Below are 25377 nucleotides of genomic sequence, written 5' to 3'. Positions count from 1 at the left end.
CACAGGGAGATCGCGCGAGACTTCCACCGAGTCCTCTCGCACTTTCGCGAGAGCGTCCGTCGGAGCGGGCTGATCAGTTCTCGCGAGAGAGAGCGACGCGAGAGGTGAAGCGGCCTCTAGTTTATTTTTTCAATTTCAATAACTTTATTGACACTTGATGTAGGGCGAACAGTGGGGGGAGGGGCGTTGCACTGCTGTTTGGATGGGGTGAAGGCAGGGGGTCCACGGGGCCTGGTGGTGAGGCTAAGGGCGGGGCACCAGGCTGCGGGACGCCTGGGTTCCAGTCCCTGCCCCAAGGGCCGCATGGTCCAGCCGTGAGAGCAGGGGGGATGGAGCCAGGACTCCTGGGTTCTCCTCCCTGCTCCAGGGGCAGCGTGATCCGATGCTGAGGCTGGGGCCGGGATCTCAAACTCAACTCCCCACGAGGGCCCCGTGAGGACTCGTACATCGCCCACGGGCCGCACCACTGACGCCTTGTCATACGACACCAAAGTATCGTCAAAAATGAAAAAAATGGAGAGTAACACAGCGCGCTATTAAAAGTCAACGCTCGTAGCCGCTTTTTAAAACCTGCAGTGCGAAGAGGGGTTTTAGTGAAATATAAACACTCAGTTGTGCACCTCGCTCAAACGACAAAACACGCATTTACTTTTAGCAGAAAGAACGAGGCCTACTTGTGACACCTTAGAGACTAACGAATTTATTTGGGCAGAAGCGTCCGTGGGCTACAGCTCACTTCATCTTTCAGAATTACTTCGGTTAAAGCCCCCCCCCTCTGCCCCTGGCCCCGCCCCCACTCCACCCCTTCCATGAGGCCGAGGCCCTGCCCCTGCCCTGCCTCTTCCCACCCCTTCCCCGCCTCCATTCCAACCCCTTCCCCAAAGTCCCCACCCCAACTCTGCCCCCTTCCTGCCCCTATTCCAACCCCTTCCCCAAATCCCCGCCCCGGCCCCGCCTCTTCTCCGCCTCCTCCCCATCCTTCTTGGGAAGTCCTAAGCACCGCCAAACACCTGTTTGGTGGCGGGAAGCACTGGGAGGTAGGCAGGGGAGCGGGGACGTGGCGTGCTCGGGGAGGTGGAGGGTGAGGGGAGTTTGGCTACCGATGGAGTCGGCGCCTATGGCGGGCTGCAGGAAATAACTCCGTGGGCCATATGCAGCCCACGGGCCATGTGTTTGAGACCCCTGGATTAGGGGGTGGAGTCAGGACTCCTGGGTTCTAGTCCCAGCTCTGACATGGACCTGCTATGAAATCTTGGGCAAATGACTTCCCAGAGCCCTGGTTTTCCATGCATAAAACAGAGCGAAGGTTACAGGGTGAAGAGAGGCTAAATTGGTGTTTATAAAACTGAGCTCATGGCAGGATTGTAGCTTTAGAGATCCTTGGCTAAAAGGAACTAGAGGTGGACAAATAATCAGCATCCTGAATAGCATTAAGATGGTTAGGAGCAGCACTGAGTGGTCTGGGCTGTACATGTTTCCCGTGCTGGGAGCTGGCAGGCTGCTATGCTGAGACGTGAAAATGGGCCCAGCTTTTTTATTCTTTATGGATTTTTTTTCTGTATCATTGTTCTTTTGAAGGGAAAAGATTATTATCTCTTTCACTTGTGACACACAGAAAATTTCACAACTCTCTTATGAGAGACACTTATGTGGTCTTGGAAACAGAATCAGAAAACTCTCCTAGTACTTAATGGAGTCTTACAGACACAAAGAGTTTAGTTTCTTTAGTATTATTTTGCTGAAAGACAGTGACTCTTCTCTTTCCTGCCTCAGTGGCTGATGTCTCTGAACTGCTCTACTCAAGAAAAAAACATGCATCAAGCTGTGATCTTGCAGTGTATCAACCACCGCAAGAAGGGAGGATTCTCCAGCTTGTTCCCTTGCATCCAATTTGATTTTGACTATGACAGCTTCCTATTTGAGGAGTCAGATGTGGGAAGAGCAGGCGACAGTCTCAGATTGACCCAAACTATCCCAGATTTTGGAAACCCATCCATGCAGTTTCAGTCCTGACTGATAGCCAGGACTGTGGGTGGCATGAAATGTGCAGGTAGCTGAAGATTTGCTGCTCTATCAACTTCTTCCTGCATGTGCTGTTCTCAGTAAGACCTCCAGGCAGTTGCTCCCACTGATACCAGATGGATGGTGCAAGCACCTCAAGCAAGCTGGGGAGGGATAGCTCAGTGGTTTGAGCATTGGCCTGCTAAACCCAAGGTTATGAATTCAATCCTTGAGGGGGCCATTTGGGGATCTGGGGGGAAAAAATTGGGGATTGGCCCTGCTTTGAGCAGGGGGTTGGACTAGATGACCTCCTGAGGTCCATTCCAACCCTGATATTCTATGATTCTAACCCACACTTTGTGCAGATAAAGGGGTCAGGCCCTCCCTGTGTACAGCAAGATGTTACGTCCAACCAACAGAGTCAGAGTCTCTCAACTTGGCCAGGGAGGGGAATTAAGGAAGATTGAGTGAATGAGGGTGTCCGGATAGGGATAAACATGGTTGAAACAATTAAGGGACAGTTGTTCAGATGGACGGGGAGCCTTGTGACTTCCAGATTCCCGGCTTATTTGAAAAAGCACCCCTTGAGGAAATTGTGCAGATCTTGGCAGCTATATTGAAAGTGTGGTTTTCTATCCAAACACACTCACTGTATACATCTAGTGTGTTGGTTTCCATGGCCAATCGTTGACCAAAAATAATTACTGAGTAAGTGCAGACTTGCAGAAAAGCATGTTGCAGTAACAAGACTGTGGGACCACAACCTTTGAATTCTCTTTAGTGAGGTCTGTTGGTAAAGCAACAGACTCAGCAGTTAGGAATAAACCTTCTGTGGTAGCTAGATAACTATAAAAGGCTTCACTTTAGTCTCCCTTACTGCTTGACCTTGTCCAGTGTGGTCATTGTCTGCATAAGTTCTGTCATATTCATTGCATGTGGAGTTGAGGGGTTGGGGAGAGAGAAAGAAGACACATCATCTTGGCTCTTCATCTCTGCTCTAACCAACATCTTCAGATCTTACTGGGCCCTGTCCTTCTGGGATTTAGCATAGATATAGTTATTTAGCTCCTGTTTGTATCACATCCGTGGATAGGGGTAAGCTTCTCTCAAATACTTATTGTCTTCTTTACCACCACAAGTCACTTGCAGGCTGCTTAGGCCTTATCTACACAGGGCAGTTGACTGGAATACTATGCTAGAATGAAAGTCACTTTATTCAAGAATAATTAGTGCACTTCCACAGCAGAGTAATTACTGTGGAATTAAAATAACTTTTTATTCCGGAATAGCACATCCACCAAGGGAGCAATGGCAGAATAGCCCATTCCAGTCAAGTTCTCTGTGTAGACAAACCCTGAATACAGACATCTAATCCTGGGTGGGTTGGTTAGTTAGTTTATGCAGCCTCTGGTCATCCCTCCTTTAATATTAGCTACACAGAAACAATTCCTTTTGTCCCTACTAACACACCCTTCTTGAGTGTGAACTTTTTCCCAGCAGACTGGGAGGGCTCACCATTTAGCACAGCAGCTGCTTGTCTCTGCCAAATTTAAAGTGGCCATTTTGTAACTGGTTGTTGCTGTTGTCTGGGAAGTATCCTTAATGGCTTTTGTATTTTCTTTTATCCTTGAAGTGTTGGTAGATTCTCCTAGAAGACAAGGTAGCAGCAGTGCTTTATCCACCATGTTATGCACCCTGGCTCTGAGCAGGCTTAGATGCTGTAGTTAAAATATCAGCTCCTGGGGCTGGAGCTCTATGTACTGCTCCTATCCTTGCAGCCGTGACTGGGATATTTCTTCAGGGAGAAGGCTGGTAGAAATCCAGCTATCAAGCCTCTCTGGGTAGCTGGGAGCTGCATTTCTAATGTAAAAAACAAACTGAACTTTCCTTTCCCTTTTTAACACAAAAATCATGGGGTTAGAAGGGACCACAAGGGTAATCTAGTCAAACCCCTACTTAGACTAGTCTAGTCCAGCATTTTTTCAAATGCGGCCACTAGGGCCTTTTCTTGCAGCCAGTCTCCTGGGCCGTGTTTGGGGGGTGGGGGGCGCAAAGCAGTGGCCCCTCTCCCAGGGCCGTCAGCAAGGGTTGGGCCCTGCCCCCTTTCCAGAGTCTCCTTTGGCCGCAGGGCTTTGGGCTCCATCCATGTGGTGGCAGGCTAAAGTTCCAGGCTCCAGCCCCAGGCTCACCACCCCACCATTCTCCCTTGGCCCTGCTGCCTCCCTGACCACCTCCCCATCTTGGGCTTGATTTGTCCCAGGGCTGAGTAAGTCTGCTGTGAAAAGTGATATTAATGAACATACAAATATCATTTTCACAGCAGCAGACTTGCTAGCTAGCAAATCTTTAAAAAAAGCAAAAGAAATGTTGCCGGCACCTAGTGCCAGAGGCGAACAACAGCAGGAGGGGTTTGTTACCCTGTGTTCGTTACTTAATAATTACAACGGGGTGGAAAAGCAGAAAAGTTTATTTGCAGCTGGAAACAAGGTACAGGGAGAACAGAATTTCAAATCCTGCACATCAGAGCAGGTTATTACACATTTTTATATTTCTTAATGCTACTGCACTACACATTAGCCAATTAAAATTTTACACAAATACTTTGCCTTTCTTATATGGGTTACAACAATATTTATTTTTTGCAACCTTTAACAAGCATTTCTAGCAACTTAAACAATCAGCACATTTTGTCTGGCCTTGTAGCTGTCTTTTCTGTTATCTTTAACTTGGCGTCAGCAAACCTTACACTATAAGTCATTATTTGCGGCTGCAACATTGTTTTAAGAGCAAAAGAGCTTACTTAAGCCAGCCAAGCCTGAATTTTATTAAGGGGGGTTGAGAAGAAGCCCTTAGGCCTTCAGCAGGGAGACCTCCTCGACCCTTATGGCCTTCCATTCCCTCAACTTAACTAGTGGCCATGCCCTGGGGTCTCCTACAATTCCCTTTTTTGAGAATACTCATTTTTATTGCTTGAGTTTTCTTATTTTTATTTACTTACTAGGGGGCTATGCATAAAATTAAAATTTTTTAAACTCTGCAAAATAAGCATTTTTACATAGGACCACATACAGCACAGTAAACATAACATGATTAATACAGGAAAAAAAAACTTAAATAATAGGCTAAACAACCGACTTAGCCACGGGGAAAGGCCCCAACCAGAAAATAGAGAGCCTAGCCTATTCTCCCCAGTTTGCTGATGAATGCCTTTTACCAGCTGCTTTAGGCATTGTAAATTAGCTTCTGCGGATGGCCCTGCATCTGTTCTATTAAAGCAACACATGCCTGCAAACTCCTGGCATAGGTGACCATGGCGTAGAAGCAAATAGTCCACAGCCAGCCTGTTCTATAGCATACCCTGACGTACTTCCCCTAACTCATGTGAGAGTTGGGCCAGGACAGTTGAGGTTAAGTTAATGGCCTTTGCCACTGTGCAGGCAAGGTGCTTTACTGCGTGATAATTATGCACCACAAGCCCAGGGATACCAACTAAAGAAAAGGCCAGAGCTGCTGCCTCACTTTCTGAGAATAAGGTTACCTCTGACCTACAGGTGGAATCAAGGGGAATAGCATCCCTTTTATGACGGGCAGATAACTGCGAAGGGTATGGAAAAATCAATGGGGCCACGCGACCAAGAGAGCAGGGACCCCCAGAACTATTGGCCGGGACATAGGAATACGCATGTCTGCCACATATAAGGAACTACCCTGCTGGCAATTTCATGTGCCCGTAGGCAAAGGAGATTTTCACACTGTTATTACATTTAAGTTTTTTATTGGTGAGATTTTTCCCAATGTGAGTAGCATTTACAAACCTCATACAAGAGGGGGCAAGGGTTGTATTGGCTAGGAAATAAGAAAACATGAAGGCATCTAACTTATACTGGGCAGATCCAAGGGTATATAAATCAGTATAAGTAAATGTTTTATTTATGGTTTTTAACAGGGAATAATGCTGAACCAGGGATGGGGCTGCACATACACCAATAAAACAAGTCTTCATGATTGCACCCACTGAAAATGTATGTGGCAAACAAAACGACGTTGCGTTCACTGCACTCTGGGCCAGTGCCAGCCAGGTATTTATGGGTACAATGCCTGAAACAGCAGTACCAGCTAGGCAAATGGCCAAGAGGGGGAATAAAATATACCCTTTCATCTATTTTCCTGCCTTTCCGGCGGGCTGCTGTTTAAATAGTAATTTTAGTCCAAGATCCTCTGTGGAGGGGGCTGAATGCATGGTCCACCTTTCAGCCGGGGGAGGGGGGTTGACACCGCTTTCAGCTGGGTATAATGAATTCTATTTTTGTGTCCCTTGACCTTTGCTGCCGTGTGGGAGACCAGCAGGATGGTATAAGGTCCCTTCCACTTTTCCTGGAGGGACTCGTTTTTTCAGGTACGTACAAGCACTGAATCACCAGGCTGCAGGGAGTGGATGGGCGAGTCCAAGGGTAGAGGCTGGGAATACTTAGTATACCTGTAAAGAGACAAAAGAACAGCAGACAGGGAACACATATACTGAGACAGAAACCCATTTCTCAATTTCCACTCTCCCCCTGACACAACCAGTGTACCATTTATAGGCCATGCCTATAATTTCAAACATAATTTCAAAGGGACTGAGCCCTAATCTACCCTTCGGGAGAGCACAGATGCAGAGCAGAACTAGGGGCAGGGCATCAGGCCACCGTAGGGAGGCCTTCTGGCATACTTTTGAGAGATGTCGCTTAAGGGTTTGATTGGTCCGCTCCACTACCCCACTGGCTAGCAGTCTTCAGGGTGTATGGAGTTTCCAGGGAATCTGTAAGGTGTCTGAGATGCTTTGGACGATTTTTGACGTGAAGTGTGTTCCATTGTCAGATTCCATCCACTGGGGAAGTCCAAAGTGAGGAATAATCTCCTTAACAAACTTGAGAGCCACTGTTTTGGCAGTGCAATTGCGACATGGAAAGGCTTTTGGCCATTTACTGAATCTATTCACTATAACAAGGAGATACTTGAACACTTGGGTCCAGGGAAACTCAGTAAAGTCTATTTGCCACACCCGTCCGGGGCCTGGAGTGGGTTTCAGGGCCGCTGGTGGTACTGGGTGTCCTGGTCGGGGGTTATTCTTTTGACAGACTAGGCATTTCGCCTGTACCTGGGCAGCCAGGGGTCTGAGTCTGGAGGTTATGAAGTACTTTTCCCATTAGTTGGATAAGTGCCTTCCTGCTAGCATGAGTGGTTTGATGTAATTTCTGTAATACTGGCAGAATTAGGCCCTTTGGTAAGAGGACTTTTCCTTCCGGGGAATGAAGCCATCCCTCCTTTTCCTGGAGACCAAGTTTGTCAGCTAGCTGTTTCTCCTCCCCAGAATATTGAGGGGTCGGGAGCTCCCCCACTGATGGGATAAGGGCATGCATATAGGTGTTTTCAGTCTGAGGGGACATCAGGGTGGCAGCATGCTTTGCCTTTCTATCTGCCCTGGCATTACCCCTGGTTACATCTTGATTTTTCCTCTGATGGGCCTTACAGTGTACCACTGCCACTTTCAAAGGGAGTTGCACTGCCTTTAGAAGCCGGAGAATTTGGGGCCAGTACTTGACTGGGGAGCCTTGGGCTGTCAGCATTCCCCTCTGCTTCCACAGGCCAGCATGAGCATGCACCACACCAAAAGCATATTTGGAATCAGTGAAAATATTGACCCGTTTTTCTTTGGACAGTTTGAGTGCACGGGTCAGGGCCACTAGCTCAGCCAACTGGGCAGAGGTCCCAGCGGGCACACTTTCAGCTTCCACGGTGTCATTGAGGGTCACAATAGCATAACCCGCCCTTCTTTGCCCATCTATCACCATGCTGCTACCATCAGTGTACCACTCATAATCTGCATTTGGCAGGGGCACATCCTTTAAGTCCAGGTGGCTAGAATATTGGGCATCTATGATCTCCAAACAGTCATGTTCCTGTTTCTCAGTTTCTTCTAAGAGGGTGGCAGGGTTAAGGGATGGACAAGGCTGCAGCGTGACCTCAGGGTTCTCTAAGAGCTTTGCTTGGTATTTTGCCATACACGCTTGTGTGAGCCAGAGGCCGCCCTTAACATCCAGTAAAGCGCGTACCATGTGTGGTGTAAAAACCTGTATTGTTCCCCCTAGTGTCAGTTTCTCTGCTTCTGCCAGGGTCAGGGCGGTGGCTGCCACTGCCTGCAGGTACGCTGGCCAGTCCTTGGCTACTTGGTCTAGTTGTTTAGAAAAATATGCCACCGGACGTTTTCATGCTTCTAGCAGCTGTGTGAGTACTCCCAGGGCCACCCCCTTTCGTTCATGTACATACAACTGAAATGGATTGGAGAGATCTGGCAGACCTAGAACCGGGGCTTCCTTCAGCTTTTTTTTTAGGATTTTAAATGCCCTGTCAGCCTCTGGGGTCCAATGAAAGGGGTCATGGTCTGCTCCTTTTACACAGTCGTACAGGGGTCTAGCCCATAGTTTAAACTCCGGGATTTATATCCTACAGAAGCCTGCCATCCCCAGAAATGCTCTGAGCCGCTTGAGATTACTTGGGATAGGAACTTGGCATATGGCTTCCTTTTTTTCATTTGAAAGCTGGCGTTCCCCCTGCCGTATGTAGAACCCGAGGTACTGTACCTGCGGGAGAGCAATCTGAGCCTTACTTTGTGTTACCTGATATCCTTGGAGTCCCACAAAATCCAGGAGACTCACGGTGGCTTTAAGGCAGGAAGTTCAGCCCACAGTGGCAATTAACAGATCATCTACATATTGCAAAAGGAGGGCTTTCTCATTATTCCACTCCTCCAGATCTCTGGCCAGAGCCTGACCGAAGAGGGTGGGGGAATTTTTAAACCCCTGGGCTAACACTGTCCAGCAAAGTTGCTTTTTAACTTTGTTCCGGTCCTCCCATTCGAAGGAGAAAATCTTCTGTGCTGAGGTGTCAACTGGGATGGCAAAAAAAGCATTTTTTAAATCAAGAACTGAAAAATGGGTATGCTGTCCCCCTATAGAAGCCAATAGGGTATACGGGTTAGGGACAAGAGGGTGCAGAGTCTTAACCCGTTCATTAACTGCCCTTAGGTCTTGTACCGGCCGGTACGTGCCATCAGGTTTCTGTACGGGTAAAATGGGAGTGTTCCAGGCTGACTGACATTCCTGGAGAATACCGTACATTAGAAATCGATCTATGGTTTCCTGTAACCCCTCTCTGGCTTCATTTTTGATTGGATATTGCTTTACATGCACCGGGCCTTTCCCGGGTATGAGCTGGACATGAATGGGGGTTTGGTGAGTAGCTTTTCCTGGGATCCCTGATGCCCACATAAGGGGATACACTTGGACTTTCCACTGGTCCCATTTTGGGGCTTGCATAGCCGAGGGTTTAACTGCAAGGGCCATAATCCATTCATTTTCAGGGGGTAAGGTAAGGGTTATTTCATCTTGAGTAAAATGCAGGGTGGCACCGAGGCAACACAGCAGGTCCCGTCCCAGCAACGGTGTTGGGCATTCAGGGAGGTATACCAGCTTATGGGATATGGTTCTGTTTCCCAAAGCACATTCTGTTGGGGCATACACTAGGTACTTGGTATCTTTGCCTGTGGCTCCTGTCACAGTGAGGGAGTCTTCTACTGGCAACTGAAGGGGTTGATTTACAGCAGTTCGTGCCGCTCCAGAGTCCACTAAAAAAATCTATTTCTTCATTTCCCACCCACATTTTTACTCAGGGTTCCGGGGGTAGGATAATCCGACTCCCCTGACACCCCTATTCCTGTTCTTCTGTCGCCACCATAGAGGTACCCCCCCTTTCCTTCTTGTTTGGGCACTCATTCTTCCAGTGTCCCTCTTGCCGACACAGGGCACACCGATTGCGCCCCAGTCGTCTCTCCTGCAGGCCTGGACGTCCGCATCCACAGCCCCTTCCTTCTCGTTCACTTCCCTTCATGCCTGCCTGCACCGCCGCTACCATCAATCTCAGTTGCTTCTTCTCCTTCTCCACTTCTCTTAAACTATACACTCGATTTGCTGCTTCTAAAATCTGTGCCATGGTCATACCCCTTAAATCCTCCTTTTTCTGTAGCTTTCTCTTAATGTCAGGGGCTGCCCTGCTTGTAAATACTTCTTTAATAATTGCCTCAGTTTGCGGATCATTAGGATCTGCATTGGTATACTGTCGGATCGTGTCTCGAATGCGCTGTAAAAAGGCTCCAGGGCTTTTCTTTGGGTCCTGCACTACCTCATATGGTTTAGTCCAATTATTCTGTCTGACAGCTGCGTGACGGAGTCCATACAGTAGCAGCTCCTTATAAGAGGTGAGGTGGGTCATAGCCTGATTGTTATTTGGGTCCCACCTAGGATCCTTTATGGGAACCTGGTCATCTGGGGTCAGGATATTGTTACGGTCCTGGTCATAACGCCTCTTTGCTTCCTCCCTTGCTTAGCTATGACCTATTCTCGTTCAACCTCAGTCAATAATGTTTGCAGAAGGACATTACAATCATCCCAGTCTGGCTTGTAGCTACTAAGACATCCCTTAAAAACCGATACAAACTTGCTTGGGTTGATAGAAAATTCTCCAGCCTGTGCTTTGAAAACGGTCAGGTCCATAGGATTAAAAGGTGCATGAGTATAGACCTGCATGGTAAGGGCTGGCCTACCCTCAGCTGCATTCCGAGCAATTTTAGTCTCGGTAAGTAACCTATATTTCAGCAGATGGAGCTCGAACCTCACTGTGAGCTTCACTAGGAATCTTACTCTGAGCCTCGCTCTGTGTGGGTGTAGGGGCCGAAGGAGACTCGCTCTGTGTGGGTGTAGGGGCCGAAGGAGACACCGGATCTGCCATTACATTTGGGGTGGGGGTCCGGGGACTGACATTAATTGCTACCGGGCCAATCGGGGTTAAATTACAGCGTTGTAAAATATCAGTACGAGACCACAAGGTCATAAACAAGCATACGAATGCTCATTCTACTTCCCTGTTCGCTGACAGAACAGGAGTAACTGGAGGATTGTATTATGATTTAGTGATCCTCCGGGAGGCCACTGTTCCTGGTCCTCTAATTGGTACTGAGGCCAGTCAACTGTACAAAATCGCTTCAATTTACCCTTAGTCATTGGATCTGATCCAAATACCTTCCAATTTACTAAAATACACTCTAGGGGCGTGCACCGTACCCTACCTTCCGTGCTCTGTTCCTGTCCCATACCTACAGGGTAACTCTGGGCATCCCCAGGTTTCAACAGAGCATATAATCCGGATTTTAAAAGGTTCCTACCTTATTTAAGGGACCGGTTCCCCACCGTCGCCCGCAGCTGCTCCTCCCCTATATCCAAGGGACCGGTTCCTCACCGTTGCCCACAGCTGCTTCTCCACTATATGAGTGCGTTGCACGGTTATTCCCTCTGAGGTCGATCAAATCACGTCTCCTCTGAGGCCCCCGATGAACTCACCGGTGCACACTGGGCGTCGGTTGTCGCTGCAATCCTCGACCTCCAGGAGGGATCCAGGCAAGGCTAAATAGCAGCCTCGTCGCCCCACGTTGGGACGCCAAAAGCTGTTGCCGGCACCCAGTGCCAGAGGCGAACAACAGCAGGGGGGGTTTGTTACCCGGTGTGCGTTACTTAATAATCACAACAGGGTGGAGAAGCAGAAAAGTTTATTTGCAGCTGCAAACAAGGTACAGGGAGAATAGAATCTCAAATCCTGCACATCAGAGCAGGTTATTACACACACTTTTATATTTCTTAATGCTACTGCACTACACATTAGCCAATTAAAATTTTACACAAATACTCTGCCTTCCTTATATGGGTTACAAAAATATTTATTTTCTGCAACCTTTAACAAGCATTTCTAGCAACTTAAACAACCAGCGCATTCTGTCTGGCCTTGTAGCTGTCTTTTCTGTTATCTTTAACTTGGCGTCAGCAAACCTTACACTATAAGTCATTATTTGCGGCTGCAACATTGTTTTAAGACCAAAAGAACTTACTTAAACCAGCCATGCCTGAATTTTATTAAGGGGGGTTGAGAAGAAGCCCTTAGGCCTTCAGCAGGGAGACCTCCTCGACCCTTATGGCCTTCCATCCCCTCAACTTAACTAATGGCCATGCCCTGGGGTCTCCAATAGAAACAACAACAAAAAGAAGACAAGAACATGCAAAACGTCTTATTTGTGTTTCTATTCTATTTAGGTCCAGGAATGAATAGAGACATCTGTACATTATTTTTATTACTGATTCTGAAAAAAAAACCCTACATAAATAAATTACAATGATTTGGACATGTATATGTGCATATTTATTTGTTTTTCCTAAAGTTAATTATTCTAGGAAAAATTGTCAGTGTGGCCACCAAAATTTTTTTTTGTGAGAACCCCTGGTCTAGTCTAATCTTTGGCATGTCCTTTGTATGGACCGAAAAGGCAAATAAAAAGGTTCAGCCCCAATAATTTCTCTTGATGGCAGCTATTGCCTGATAGTTGTCCCTGTGGGGAGTTGAGCTGATGCCTGAGTCAGGCCAAATGGCTACAGAAGATGATGCAGGGAGTAACCGATCTCCTTGGCCAGCAGGATAGATGTTTGGTAGAATAAAGTTGGTTTCTTGTGAAGGAAGGAGGGATTTTTCTAGCTGTTAAACCCTGCCTTGGGAGCTATCTGAGCTGGGAGAGGGAAGGAGCTTTTTGTAGCTGTGACTGATTCGCAGGTATGTTCTACAGGCCTTTGTTAACATCTGGAGCCACCAGCAATGAATGGGGCCGAGGCGGAGCCCGGTGGCTACAAGCAGCGCTACCGGGCCCTGAAGCGGCGCATGAAGCTGCTGATCTCCGAGCAGGAGTGTTTCCAGGAGGAGCTTCGCAAGCCCAGAGGAAGCTGCTGAAGGTGTCGTGGGATAAAAGCTTCCTTCTGGATCGGCTGCTGCAGCATGAACACGTGGATGAGGGATCGTCAGACTCAGAGGCCACAGCCTCCTCGGAGAACAGTGAGGGGGAGGGGCCGCAGGGGGCGGAGCCGCAGCCACTGAAGAGGAAGCGGGGCCCCCAGCTTGGCGGAGCCTCGTCCTCATCGTCCTCTGGTCTCTCTCTCCAGGCGACCTCGGGCTTCCCCCTGCAGGGCTCGGGGGTGCCCTCCCCCTATCTAAGCTTGCTGGCCTCCCCCCACTACAGCCCATTTCCCTCTGAGTACCTGGCGCCAGAGCCCTGTGCTCCCCGCCCCGAATGCGCCCGCCCCGAGCAATGGGCCAAGGGCACCCGCAAGCTAAAGATGTCCCTGACAGCGGTCACCCATCCTGACTGCACAGTGGTGGGGGGTTTCCCTTTCTCCTTGCCCCGGGGGGGCCCCCTGACCCCCCTCTCCTCCAAGCTCCCACGCTCTACCATCCTCAGCACTGTGCCCCAGCAAATGTTCAGTTACGTGGAGGAGGGGAGTGGCGAAGACCCCCTGGACGGGGATGACGAGCTTGTCATATATATCCCAGAATAGGGGGGTTGGGGGCAGCCCCCCAGATACACACATCTCAGCACTGTGGTGGGGGCCCCAGGAGGCCCCCCCAGTTTAATTCACCTCCTTTACAGTTGCATTAACAGGCTCCAGACATGCAAATTAACCAAATAAACAGGATTTTGGAATAAAAAAAAAATTTCCATTGTATTTGTCTCGGGAAGTACATCTTGCACATCAGGTTCCTTTATAATTCCCTCTGTTGACAATCCAGTTACAAAATCTGCTTTTGTAGAAGGAAATCTCAGTTGGGTCTGACATGCTATTACCCGGGGACAGTCTCAGACCCATGCCTCTGGGACCTTGGGGAAGGCAGACTCAGAACAAGGTAACACTTGGGTACGATGTCACGAACAAAGGAGGTTGCAGTCTGTCTCTGCAAACAGTGCCTTGAAGGGTGCTGGTGACAGCTAGTGTGGGCATGCGGAGAGCTGGACAAACAGTTACCTGAATGTAAAGATCTTGCCCAGTACTTGCACTCCACCCAATTTTTATAGTTCCTTGAATGCAACTCAGTCAGAGATCTCACACAGGTTACCTTTATTAACTGTTGCACAGCACATAGCTAAACAGCACTGTTCTGGGTCAGCAGCTCCCATAGGCAGGGTCTCTCCAGACAACCAGTGCCACCTGGGGCGATGCCCTGGATTCCCAATAGTTGGGCCAGGGCCTTTGTCATAAATATAAAGGGAAGGGTAAACACCTTTAAATCCCTCCTGGCCAGAGGAAAAACCCTTTCACCTGTAAAGGGTTAAGAAGCTAAGATAACCTTGCTAGCACCTGACCAAAATGACCAATGAGGAGACAAGATACTTTCAAAGCTGGGGGGGGCGGGACAAAGGGTTCTCTCTGTCTGTTCTCTCTGCTTTTGCCAGGACCGGAGCAGGAATGCAGGTCAGAATTCCTGTAAAGAGTTAGTAAGCAATCTAGTTAGATATGCGTTAGATTCTCTTTTGTTTAAATGGCTGATAAAATAAGTTGTGCTGAATGGAATGGATGTTCCTCTTTTTGTGTCTTTTTGTAACTTAAGGTTTTGCCTAGAGGGATTCTCTATGTTTTGAATCTGATTACCCTGTAAGGTATTTACCATCCTGATTTTACAGAGGTGATTCTTTTTCTTTAATTAAAATTCTTCTTTTAAGAACCTGATTGCTTTTTCATTGTTCTTAAGATCCAAGGGTTTGGGTCTGTGTTCACTGAGGCAAATTGGTGAGGATTTTTATCAAGCCTTCCCCAGGAAGGGTGTAGTGCTTGGGGGGGATATTTGGGGGTTGGGGGGTGAAGACGTTTTCAAGTGGGCACTTCTCCTGTTCTTTGTGTAACACTTTGGTGGTGGCAGCGTTTAACCTGAGCTGGTAAGAATAAGTTTAGGGGGTCTTTCATGCAGGTCCCCACATCTGTACCCTAGAGTTCAGAGTGGGGAAGGAACCTTGACATGGTGGCATAGCGGTGGGATTAATTTGAAATCATTGAGGATTTTTTTTTAAACCAGAAGCACAGAAGGATTTTAAAAGATTTTAAAGGGTTTTGTAAAAGGGGACAAAGCAACAAGCATAACAAAAGGGAGCTTGCTTTTGTGAGTTGGAGTTTTTCTACGTAAAGGCAGGGTAGTTAACCTCCTGCAGGGAAATTCACAAGTTCTTCACAGACCTGAAGAGGTTAGCTAAGAGCAACTAGAGGGTTTTTCTGTCTATTTGCCTGGAGACAAAGGATTTTTCTGTAGGCTGAGAATCCTGTCAGAGAACATCGGTATCCGGTTACAGCACAAGCTATTTTTTTGACAAGCCAAGTTTTGTTTGTTTTTTTTCTAACTCTCGGGTGTAAAGTTAATTAAAAACAGAGAGGCAAACATGACAGAGCCCAAGGCAGAAACAGCCAAAGAGGCTGCCCACAGGAGAGAACTGGAGGCAGTGAAAGAGGCAGAAAAAAAACCCGAGAGGCTGCCCACAGGAGAGCTATGGAGGCAAAGGAAAAAAATGGAGGAGAAGAAAAAAGAGAGGAAGCTTGAACTGGAGTTGGAGAAGGTAAGGGCTGAGTGGTGTCTACTGGATAACCCTAACCATCCTTCCCCAACAATCCACAAATGGGAGCAACTATGTCCACAGTATGATGAATCCAGTGATATTGCTGAATATTTTCTCACCTTTGAGAGACTGTGCACTCTCCATAAAATTCCTGAAGCTCACAAGATGACTACATTGGTTGCAAAATTGACTGGAAGAGCTCTGGACATATTCAATAAGATACCTATTGAGTGGGGAAGGAAACTTGACAGCTTTACAATAAGAGACGGTGTTTCCAGGTGCAGGTTGGTTGTGGGTAGTGTCCAACTGTCTTCTTTCCTCTATCTGGGGATGACTTTTTCTGAACCAACGGGAGAATTACATGTCCCTTGTCCACTATTGAGAGGCTCTTCCTTCTTATATTTAACCACCTGAATCTTCCACGGTGGGTGGAGGATGTCTGTCTACTCTCCCACTTAAAAAACAAACTGGGGAGATAGTGCATCCTAATGGTTAGTTTAGGGTACTGCAAGGATTCCTGGGTTCTATTCTTGGCCCTGCAACTAACCTGCTATGAGCACTTCCGCAACTCAGCAGTTCTGTAGTTCAGTTTCCCCGCTGGCTTTAATCACTCCTGTCTTGCAGAGCTGTGGTGAGGCTCCTGTTTGTAAGAAACTTTGAGATCCTCCACTGAAAGGTGCTGTAGACGGGCAGAGAATTTGTGCTCCTGTCGCAAAGGGTGAACATCATAGAAAGCAACAGGACAAAGAGGCCAGTAAGCAGGCAGGCAGTGAGGGAGATGTTCATGAGTTGTCTTCTCAGCAAGTTCAATTGTTCTGACTGATTGAAAGCTTTCCAGTCCTGTACGGATTCAGCTGCTTTGTTAGTGCCCTTTAGCACTGTGCTCATGTCTGAATTGGTTAGGAAAGCAAGAGGACAGCAGGACTAATGAAATCTGTGCTGCCAGGAAGGGGGGAAAATAGGCTGTGAAACTTCTGGGAGCCAGGGTTGGTATAAACTGTAATTTCAATTTATGTTAAGATTAAACCTTGTAAACCAGAGTCAAAACTTACATGCACCACCAGGTGTCACTGTAGCTCCATGTATGGCTACAGGATTGTTGAGCATCTCCACCCAAAGTTGTAAGTCCCTATTGAGCATACCTTACTCTGGCAAAACTCCCATTGGTTTCAGCATAAAGGGTGCTTAATTAGGGGCCAAAGAAAACAGTCCTGGTGTCATGTGAACAGTGAGCAGAGGTCATAAGGGGGCATTTACTGATCCCCTGAGGAAGAGCTGATTGCACACAGCTGTCAAATAATCCATGAGATGTCTGATAGGACAACTGTTGCTCTAAAGCCTATCATGGAGAGTAGTGTGATAGAGAAGTAGACAGGAAGTCGGGAGTCCCTGGGTCACATTCCTTATTACCGGTGATCTGCTGAGTGACCTGGAGCAAGTCTTTTAACTTTAGTTATGCCTCAGATTCACCATTTGTAGAATGAGGCATAACTGTAATTTGTAGAATGAGGTTGGTAACACTTACCTGCTTTTACAAGCACTTTGAGATCTATGGGTGAAAAGCACTGGGAAATGCTAGATGATGTTACTAAGTAAATATTATCCCCATTGAACATATGGGGAAACTGAGGCAGAGGAGTGAAGACACTTGCCCAACGTTGCTCATTTAAATGACAAAGCAGAAATGAATCAGGTACTGAGCAGGTCCTACTCTCTGTGACACAGAGGTGCCTTGGTATTAAAGATGGGCCTATGCCGTGCAATTCAGATCCAGACTTTCCTAGTGCTTGGACCTGAGGCTCCAGTTCATTATAGAGAGGAGTTCAGGCCAGGAAGCCTGGATCTGAACTTGCCTAAAGTTCAGGGGGGGTTAGATCTGAGATTTCAGTTTGTATCAATATTAGGACTCATTGAATTCAGCACTAAATAAATGCTCTTAAGAGAAATAGAGTCCCCGTGGGGCCAGTCTATTCCCCTGGAAAATCAGGTTTATTTTAGGAGGGGAGATTCCTGGTTGACAATCCTGACACCCGTGTAGCGCTTTTCATCAAAGCTTTCAAGACTTTACAAGTTATGGGGTTGATTGTGTTCTCACTTTGGTTTTACACTGCTTCAGTAGAGTTCCCCCAACTGGCCCCAGCAGTGTAAATGAGAAGAGAGTCCCTATATATGCCAGGGATCATTTCAGAAATGCAGCTACCTCCACGAGGCAATGTGCACCACTGTTGAGCGGTAAGAATTGAAGGGCCTAATTTTGATGGAAATTTTTAAATGTCTCATTGAAATGCAAGGGAATCCTTCTTCCCAAGAGGGGAGAGGCTTCAAAAATCCTGCCTGAAAACCAACCCCAAATGGGGTCACTGGCACAATGAAGGAGACTTGGCAGGTCGGACGGCAGCCTCCTTTAAATAGCTCAGAGCAGCGCAACAGGAGAGAGAGTGAAGAATATCTTATCCAACTGACGTGGCAGGAGGAATGTAGGGAGTTGGAACATAATGAACCAACTTAGCCCCAGTGTCCTGAAAAAAATTCTAACACCTTGACTCTTACAAAATGTGCCATGGGATCTTTACTTATCAAGAGCTTAACTCAAAAAAGGCTTAGACATTTTTATAGTGAATGAGAACGTGCATGGTTACATTAGCTAGGATAACAAAGCGTATGAGGGGTATTCATCAACCAGGGCTAGGTAGAAGCTACCCTTATGGATAGGTTATTTCTAATGTTCCATTACTGGGATTCTTGCACCTTCATTTGCAGCGTCGAGTGCTGGCCACTGTCAGAGACAGGGTATCAGACTAGGCTGAACTGGGGTCTCCTTGCTGCCTGCTGTGGGGGGTAAGGAGGCCCACCGCCCTTGGAGGCTGGAGCTGTAGGGTCCCCTTGCTGCCTGTAAGGGTTGGGAGCTCCAGGGGACCCCCCCACCCATGGGGCCTGGGAGCTCCAGGGGACTCCTGCTGCTTGGCAGCTAGGAGCTGCTGAGGGCCTTCTGCCAGCAGTGGCTGAGAGCTGCAGGGCTGCCTGCTGACAGCTCCAGTCCCAGGGCAGAAAAGTGTCACGGAGGTCTCTGGAAGTCACGGATTCTGTGACCTCCATGACATAATCGTAGCTTTAATTATGACCATCTTAGGTCTGTGTCTCAGAGTAGAGCTACTTATTCCTGGGGGAATTCTGAGCCAAAATTTTTAAAAATTCTGCACACAATAGATTTTAAAATTTTGCACACTTCATTTGTCAAAACAACACACTATAATCACAGCAGTTTCAATTATTTTGGTAATTTATTTCAAAATACCTGTCAGCAACTATGTCTGTAATAATACAGACAACCAAAAAGATTCAGGAAGTGATTTGACAAATAGGTTCCTTACTAGGCAGATTAATACAGAACTCTGAGTAATAATTCATTTAAACAACAATACAGAAACATATTTACTGTACCCCTCAGAAGCAGTGCAAAGGCTTGGGGGAGTCGGGGGTAACAGAGGAGCTGAGGGAGAGGGAAGTAATTGCTGGGAAGGAGTATGGGTTTAAACTTGGAGGATTATTGGGTGTGGGTGGGAGAAATATGGAACAGGTTTTTTAGGGGGATGCAGAGAGGGATTGTAAAGGAGCCTCCACCATGCAGACCTGGCTGACCCCTAGCCTCTCATTCAGTCAGACACATCTGCCCCTGTCCCCATGTGTCCCTGCACCTCCATGTGTCCTTGCACCCCCAGTCCCTATGTGTCCTTGCACCCGCAGTCAGTCACCCCTCCCCATGTGACTCTGCACCCTCACTCCCATTGAGTCCCTGCCCCTATTTGTCCCTCCCACTAGCCCTTCTGAACCCCAGTCTGTGACCCCCCCCCTCAGCAGCCTCATGTGCCCCATGCTGTCCATCCCCCCAGCATCCCGTTCCCCTTGACCTGACCCCACAGGCAGGGCACTCTAAGGAAGGCAGCCTCTTTTTCTTCCCTATCCACAGCTGGGGCTGCTCCCACGCAAGAGCGGCTGCTCTGTTCTGGAGCCAGAGTGGTCCCTGGTGGGGTGAAAGGCATAACTGCAGTGCCTTGCCAGCAGAATGTATTTTCTGTGGGGGAAAAATTCTGCGCAGCACATGAATTCTGCACATATGCAGTGGTGCAGAATTCCCCCAGGAGTAGCTACTATTTAGTAAAGAAGAGCTTTGTTGTTCTTCTGCAGTTGGTGTGTTCACTGGTTTTTTGAGAGTCTGCGTTTGTATGTTGGTCAGTTGCAATATGGAATACACCTGCCTCTGCAGGCGCAATGGCCAATAATAATTATCCTAGGGGAGGCAGTGTTGTCTAGTGAGTAGTGCACTGCGCTAGCACCTAGGAGCCCTGGCTTCTATCCCCAGCTCTGCTACTGGTCTGATGGGAGACTGCAGAAAAGTCATTTCACCTCCCTGTGCCTCAGTTTCCCCATCTGTAAAATGGTGACAATGATACTTTTCTCCTTTGTAAAGTGCTTTGAGATCTACTGAAAAGACCTAGGTATTATTATTATGGGATGGATAAGTCATGGCCCAGGCAACATTAAACAAGGGGAAATATCTAGACATCAAAGGAAAGGGTGGGAAAGGACACAGATGATTCTTCATAACCTGTTCATTTGTCTGACATGTTTGTGTGTTTTGTTGTGGTTCTCAGATTACTTGGACACTGCGTCCAAAGCATTTTATCTAGCTCAAAAGTTTTGCCTAGTTGTTGAATTAGGCACCTGTTCCTTAGGCAGCCTGTGGGCTAGGTTTTTGCTTCCCTAACCTTGGGTGGAATGGGTTTGAGGGGACAGAAAGGGTTAATCTGTGGCTGCTTGCAGGGTTGGCTGAAAGGGTTTTTGTTATCCTGAACAAACCAGGAAATATCCACTCCTCTCTCTAGGCCCTCAGCTAATGCCAAAGGGGAGTTTAGTAACTCTCACCAGGACTGGAGTTGGAGCGAATTCTGGCAGGATGAATTCCTCCCTTTATCATGCCAAGCTGAGGCCTGTGCGACTGACTCTGGGGGGTGTTCTGGGTACCACCTCAAACTGAAATGCACAGGGAAGTTTGAGGTGGAGCTGGCCAGAGACCCACAGCAGACACACGCAGCCTTGGATGCCTTTTTGACTTCTCGTCACACTGTTTAGTCTTCACCCCGACCTGTTCTGGTATTCTGCTTCCCCTGTTCTTTAACCGCTCTCTTTATCTGTGTCTCCGCATTATGTTTGCTTCATTAAAAAGAAAGTCTGAAGGACAATCTACTGATCTTCAAGGCAGATGCAGGGAGCCTGAGGCTGCAGAGCAGGTGGCGTGCATTCAGGATCAAAGGGGTATGAGATAGCAGGGGAGTAGGAGGCAGGACTGAGGCAGGAAAATGACTTGGCATTTACAACTGCCATGGGCAGAGCGGGCTGAGGCTGTGGGCGAGAGGCAGAATCAGACAGGAGGCCTGTGCTGCTGAGGCTGGATCAAGGTGCTGCAGGAAGCCCCGAGACAGATGGGTAGGAGGGATGGGGAGTGTGACGCTTCAGAGCTGGCCTTTTCGAAAATATCCCGACTGGCTAAAATTCTTGGGGTTTATTAAAAAAAGATTCCTGTTTCAGGACAAAAATCAAAATGCCAGCAAGGTAGTTTGTAGTAGCACAGGCTTAGGTCCCCATCTGTGCTACTCACAGACTGAGGCCAGAAGGGACCATCATGATCATCTAGTCTGGCCAAACCACAGTGGGATGAACTGGTTCCAACACACGTCTCCACCTCACTTCCATCTTGTGCTGTAGATGGGGTCATCGCTTCATTTGGAGGTGCACTAAAGCCCAGGTCAGAGACAGGATGAGGCTGTCTGCACTTAACCCGCTACAGAGGCACATCGACAGTGCCGCAGTGCACCGTTGTAGGGCGTCACTGTAGACACGACAGTGCTGGGAGGGGTTCTCCCATCACTGTGGTCAATTCACTTCTCCGAGAGGTACTAGCGAGGTCAATGGGAGAATTCCTCTGTCAACCTAGCGCTGTCTACACCAGGGGACAGGTCGTTTTAGCTACATCTCAGGGGTGTGGATTTCTCACACCCCTGAGAGACAGAGCTATGCCACTGTAACTTCAGTGTAGACCACCCCTCGGACTCACCTGCACTCGGAGATGGAACAATGGGGCGGGGTCAGCCATATTGTAACCAGATCCACCAACGTGGCTGAGTCTGTAGCTCTAAAGCCTTGGGCTTGGTCTACATTTGATCAACCTCCCTACCTTGTTCAGAGTATAAGGACCCCATGCTCCTGACCGGCAGAGCTTTGCTGACCTAGCCCCCAGTGCGATGCAGCTACGTCGATGGAAGAATGTCGTTTATGTTGATGTAGCTAACATCATTTGGGGAGGTGGTGTTCCTACACTGACAGAAAAACCCCTTCTGTCAGCGTAGGCTGCGTCTACACTACAGGGTTATGCCAGCATAGCTACACCAGCGTAGCTGTGCTGGGGTGGACTCTGGAGCATAGACACAGCCTTGCCAGCACTGGGGATTTTAGCCGCTGGTGCATACGGAGATACCTAGTGTAAACTCAGTGCGTCGGTCCCAGTCCCAGTTCAGGCCGGTGTACCCAGGCTACCTTCGGAGGTTGCGTTAGTGCAGCTAAATCAGTTCAGCTACACAGATGGCTACAGCCCTGTAGCGGGGCAGTCACCCCGCTCCTGGGAGAAAGGGTAGGCTGATGGGGAAGCGGCCACAGCTGTGGCCACGCCCACTCAGGCCACAGCTGTGGCCACGCCCACTCAGGCCACAGCTGTGGCCACGCCCACTCAGGCCACAGCTGTGGCCACGCCCACTCAGGCCACAGCTGTGGCCACGCCCACTCAGGCCACAGCTGTGGCCACGCCCACTCAGGCCACAGCTGTGGCCACGCCCACTCAGGCCACAGCTGTGGCCACGCCCACTCAGGCCACAGCTGTGGCCACGCCCACTCAGGCCACAGCTGTGGCCACGCCCACTCAGGCCACAGCTGTGGCCACGCCCACTCAGGCCACAGCTGTGGCCACGCCCACTCAGGCCACAGCTGTGGCCACGCCCACTCAGGCCACAGCTGTGGCCACGCCCACTCAGGCCACAGCTGTGGCCACGCCCACTCAGGCCACAGCTGTGGCCCTGATAAAAGGGCTAAGGGAGGAGTTGGGACACAGTCTCTCTGCAGCCTTGGAGCAGGAAGGACCTGGCTGCCTGGGAGCTCAAGGGTACCTGATGCAGATCAGTGCTGGGGAAGAGGAGCTGGGAAGCTCCAGCCTGGCAACTCCCCAGGCTGAGGCCTTGTTTAAGACCTAAGGAGGTACCGGGGCTGAAGAGGTGCAGCCTGGAGATAGGCAGAAGCAGCTGGTCCAACCCCCTTGCCAGCGATGAGTGGCTATTACAGACTGCAGTCTGCCCCAGAGAAAGGGGGCCAGATGATGACTGGCGGTAGCCACTTAAGCAACGTGGGCTTAGAGGGTTGGGGGTTTCCCTGGGAGGGGAGACCCAGAGTGTGGGGGTACGGCTAGGGCAGAACCCTTAGATAAAGGGCACCAGGGTCCGGGAGGGACACGGGGCCTGAGGCAGGTGAGACACTGGCTAGCAGAGGATGCTCTGAGAGCTGGAATTGAGCTAATTCCCAAGGTAACCAGCAGGAGGCGCTGCACCGGTGAGTCTGCAGCCTGCTACACGCCCCAATATAGACAAGGTCTTACAAACAGAAAACCGCTTCCTTCAGTCTATCTAAAGCCCTATTGACTCTTGGGTCTCGGTCTGTCTTTTTTGAGCTTGACCACTTCCCTTTTCTCCTCTCAGTCACTTAAAAATATGATCTTTACCTTAGATTCACAAGAGGCGGTGCTGATCATCAGGGTCAAGTCTACAAAGTCAGCCTTTTCTAGCTCTTGCCTTCCCGTTGTGGGGCCAGCATAAGACCCCAGGCACCATTTGAGACCTAGTTTAAGTGCAACTTCATTGCTCTTGTGCTGGTCCTTGGCAGGGTGAATTTTGCCTTCAGTGAGCAAACCCTAGTACAAGGGCTTTGATGTGGAGCCCTCTTAAAACTGCATGTTTCTAGTTGCCTTATTCTATTAAATCTCCACTCTATCTGAAGTGTCTACAGCCTTTCCCTTCCTTCTATTCTGGGATAGAATTAAGGGTGAGAGGAATATCCTAGCAAGAAATGAAAGATGATGGCTGGGCAACCTTTGAAAAATGAGAGAGCTGAAAAAGATAGATCGGTGCAATTTGCTACTTAGACTGTAAATTAGCTACCTTCAGTGGTGAGTGCAGTGCAGCCAGAAAAGTAACAGAAAGGTGAAGTCTCCAACTTGATAAGAAACCACCATCAGCCCCATGGCTGATTGATTGAAGAAAGGAGAATGGATGCCCCATGACATTCATTAGAACATTTTGGGAGAGCAGGTCTCTGCATTTGCATCCAGCTACTATCAGTGTGTTGAAATTTGGCACTGACCACAAGGGACTTGCATCAAAACATAGCATACATTTTACCCAACAAGGAAATCTAGAGAGGTCACAAAGGGCAATTGGGGGAAGATGAGGTTGAGACATTGCTCCTGGAACAGAATCCCCAATCCGTTCCTTCCCTTCTGGCACTGGAAACTGAAGATGTGGATTCCAACTCCAAATCTGTGAGTGCAAAGAAGCGATATCACATTTCATTGCAACACATTGGGGAAGTAAGGTGACAAAAGGCAAGGCAGCTGAATTCAGTGTTTTGTCTAATATTAAAGACCTGTGCTCCTGGCCACCCAGCTCAGTATCCATCGAGTGTGTTTTCACTACATTCAGATTGGCTTGGTCCACATTTGTAAAAGGCTACTGGCCGAGAAGGCAAATAAATTGGAAAGAGGGTATTACTTTCCACAGGCAGATGTGAAAGTGTGGCAAGTCTAATTAGATACAAGACTGGGGACTAGAGAATTGTGTTCCACTTTCAGAACAGCAGTTTTTCATCTTGGTCAACGTGTGCCTTTTTATGCTGATGGAATAAATATGCACCTAAGGTGAATTGCATGAGGTCTGTCTTGTTTCATTAAACGACAACAACATGGTTTTAAACTGGGAGTTTTCAGTGGGCTTTCTCTGGGTTGGAGGGAATCCTAACAATCCTGCTGAGGGCTCTCAGATACAACGAGCACAGCATGTTAATTAAGAAAGCATCTGCTATATTAATAGCTGGTGTTAATCGCTAACAGATTCTTCCCAAAAAGGTGTTTGTCAGCTGCACAGGGTCTTTACCAGATGGGACTTTTTTAGTGTGAGGCAAATGCTTATGGAAAAGTACAGAGGTCAGTACAGATGCATCCAGCAGGAACTTTCTGAGATCACTTGAGCTCCATCGCTTGGCATGTTTGAAATAAAACCAGCCAGTACTCCGATAAAAGTTCTGTCACGAGAGAGAGAGAGCAGAGAGGTGACCTCCCGTCCATCTCTGAATTGAAAACTACGCAAAGCCCTGAATTATTGTCTGTTTCAGATAGATTGCACTTTGGAGTTAGAGAAACTGAAGGAGAGTGGGGTGAACCGAAACAGTGAATAGAAACTGGATGTTGTCTCTAAAATAATTGCAACCCCTCTTCCCTTCAGTTTTGATACTGAATCACTGACAGATTGTGGAGTTAGAGCCGCAGCTGATGTAAAGCGGTGTAACTCCATTCTCTTCATTAAAGCGACACTGATGCCCCAGCTGAGCATCTAGTCCAGTGTGCACATGCCCTACAGAGCTCATTACTGAAGACACATCTTCTGTTTAATGTAATTATTGTGGCCTGCAGCTGTAAATCACAGAAGGCTTTCTGTTCTGTTCCATTTTCCCTTGTGTGAGTGGCTTAAGAAGGATGCAAATAATAATTTAGGGAAACT

General features: G+C 48.3%; 1 protein-coding gene across 1 annotated transcript; it reads left to right on the top strand.

Annotated features, from left to right (window-relative positions):
- The first annotated feature begins 4 nt into the window (after window positions 1–4).
- Window positions 5–14303, top strand: LOC144262496 (INO80 complex subunit E-like). Its single transcript, XM_077812322.1, is given in 3 exon segments — window positions 5–104; window positions 12704–12844; window positions 12847–14303. Coding segments are annotated over 2 exon segments (732 nt in total). The 5' UTR covers window positions 5–104; window positions 12704–12732; the 3' UTR covers window positions 13467–14303.
- Window positions 14304–25377: the final 11074 nt, after the last annotated feature.

This window comes from Eretmochelys imbricata, chromosome 3 (assembly GCF_965152235.1).
Source record: "Eretmochelys imbricata isolate rEreImb1 chromosome 3, rEreImb1.hap1, whole genome shotgun sequence".
Taxonomy (NCBI): Eukaryota; Metazoa; Chordata; order Testudines; family Cheloniidae; genus Eretmochelys; species Eretmochelys imbricata.
Note: the sequence above shows the minus strand (reverse complement) of the source record. Positions and strands in the feature narration are given on the sequence as shown.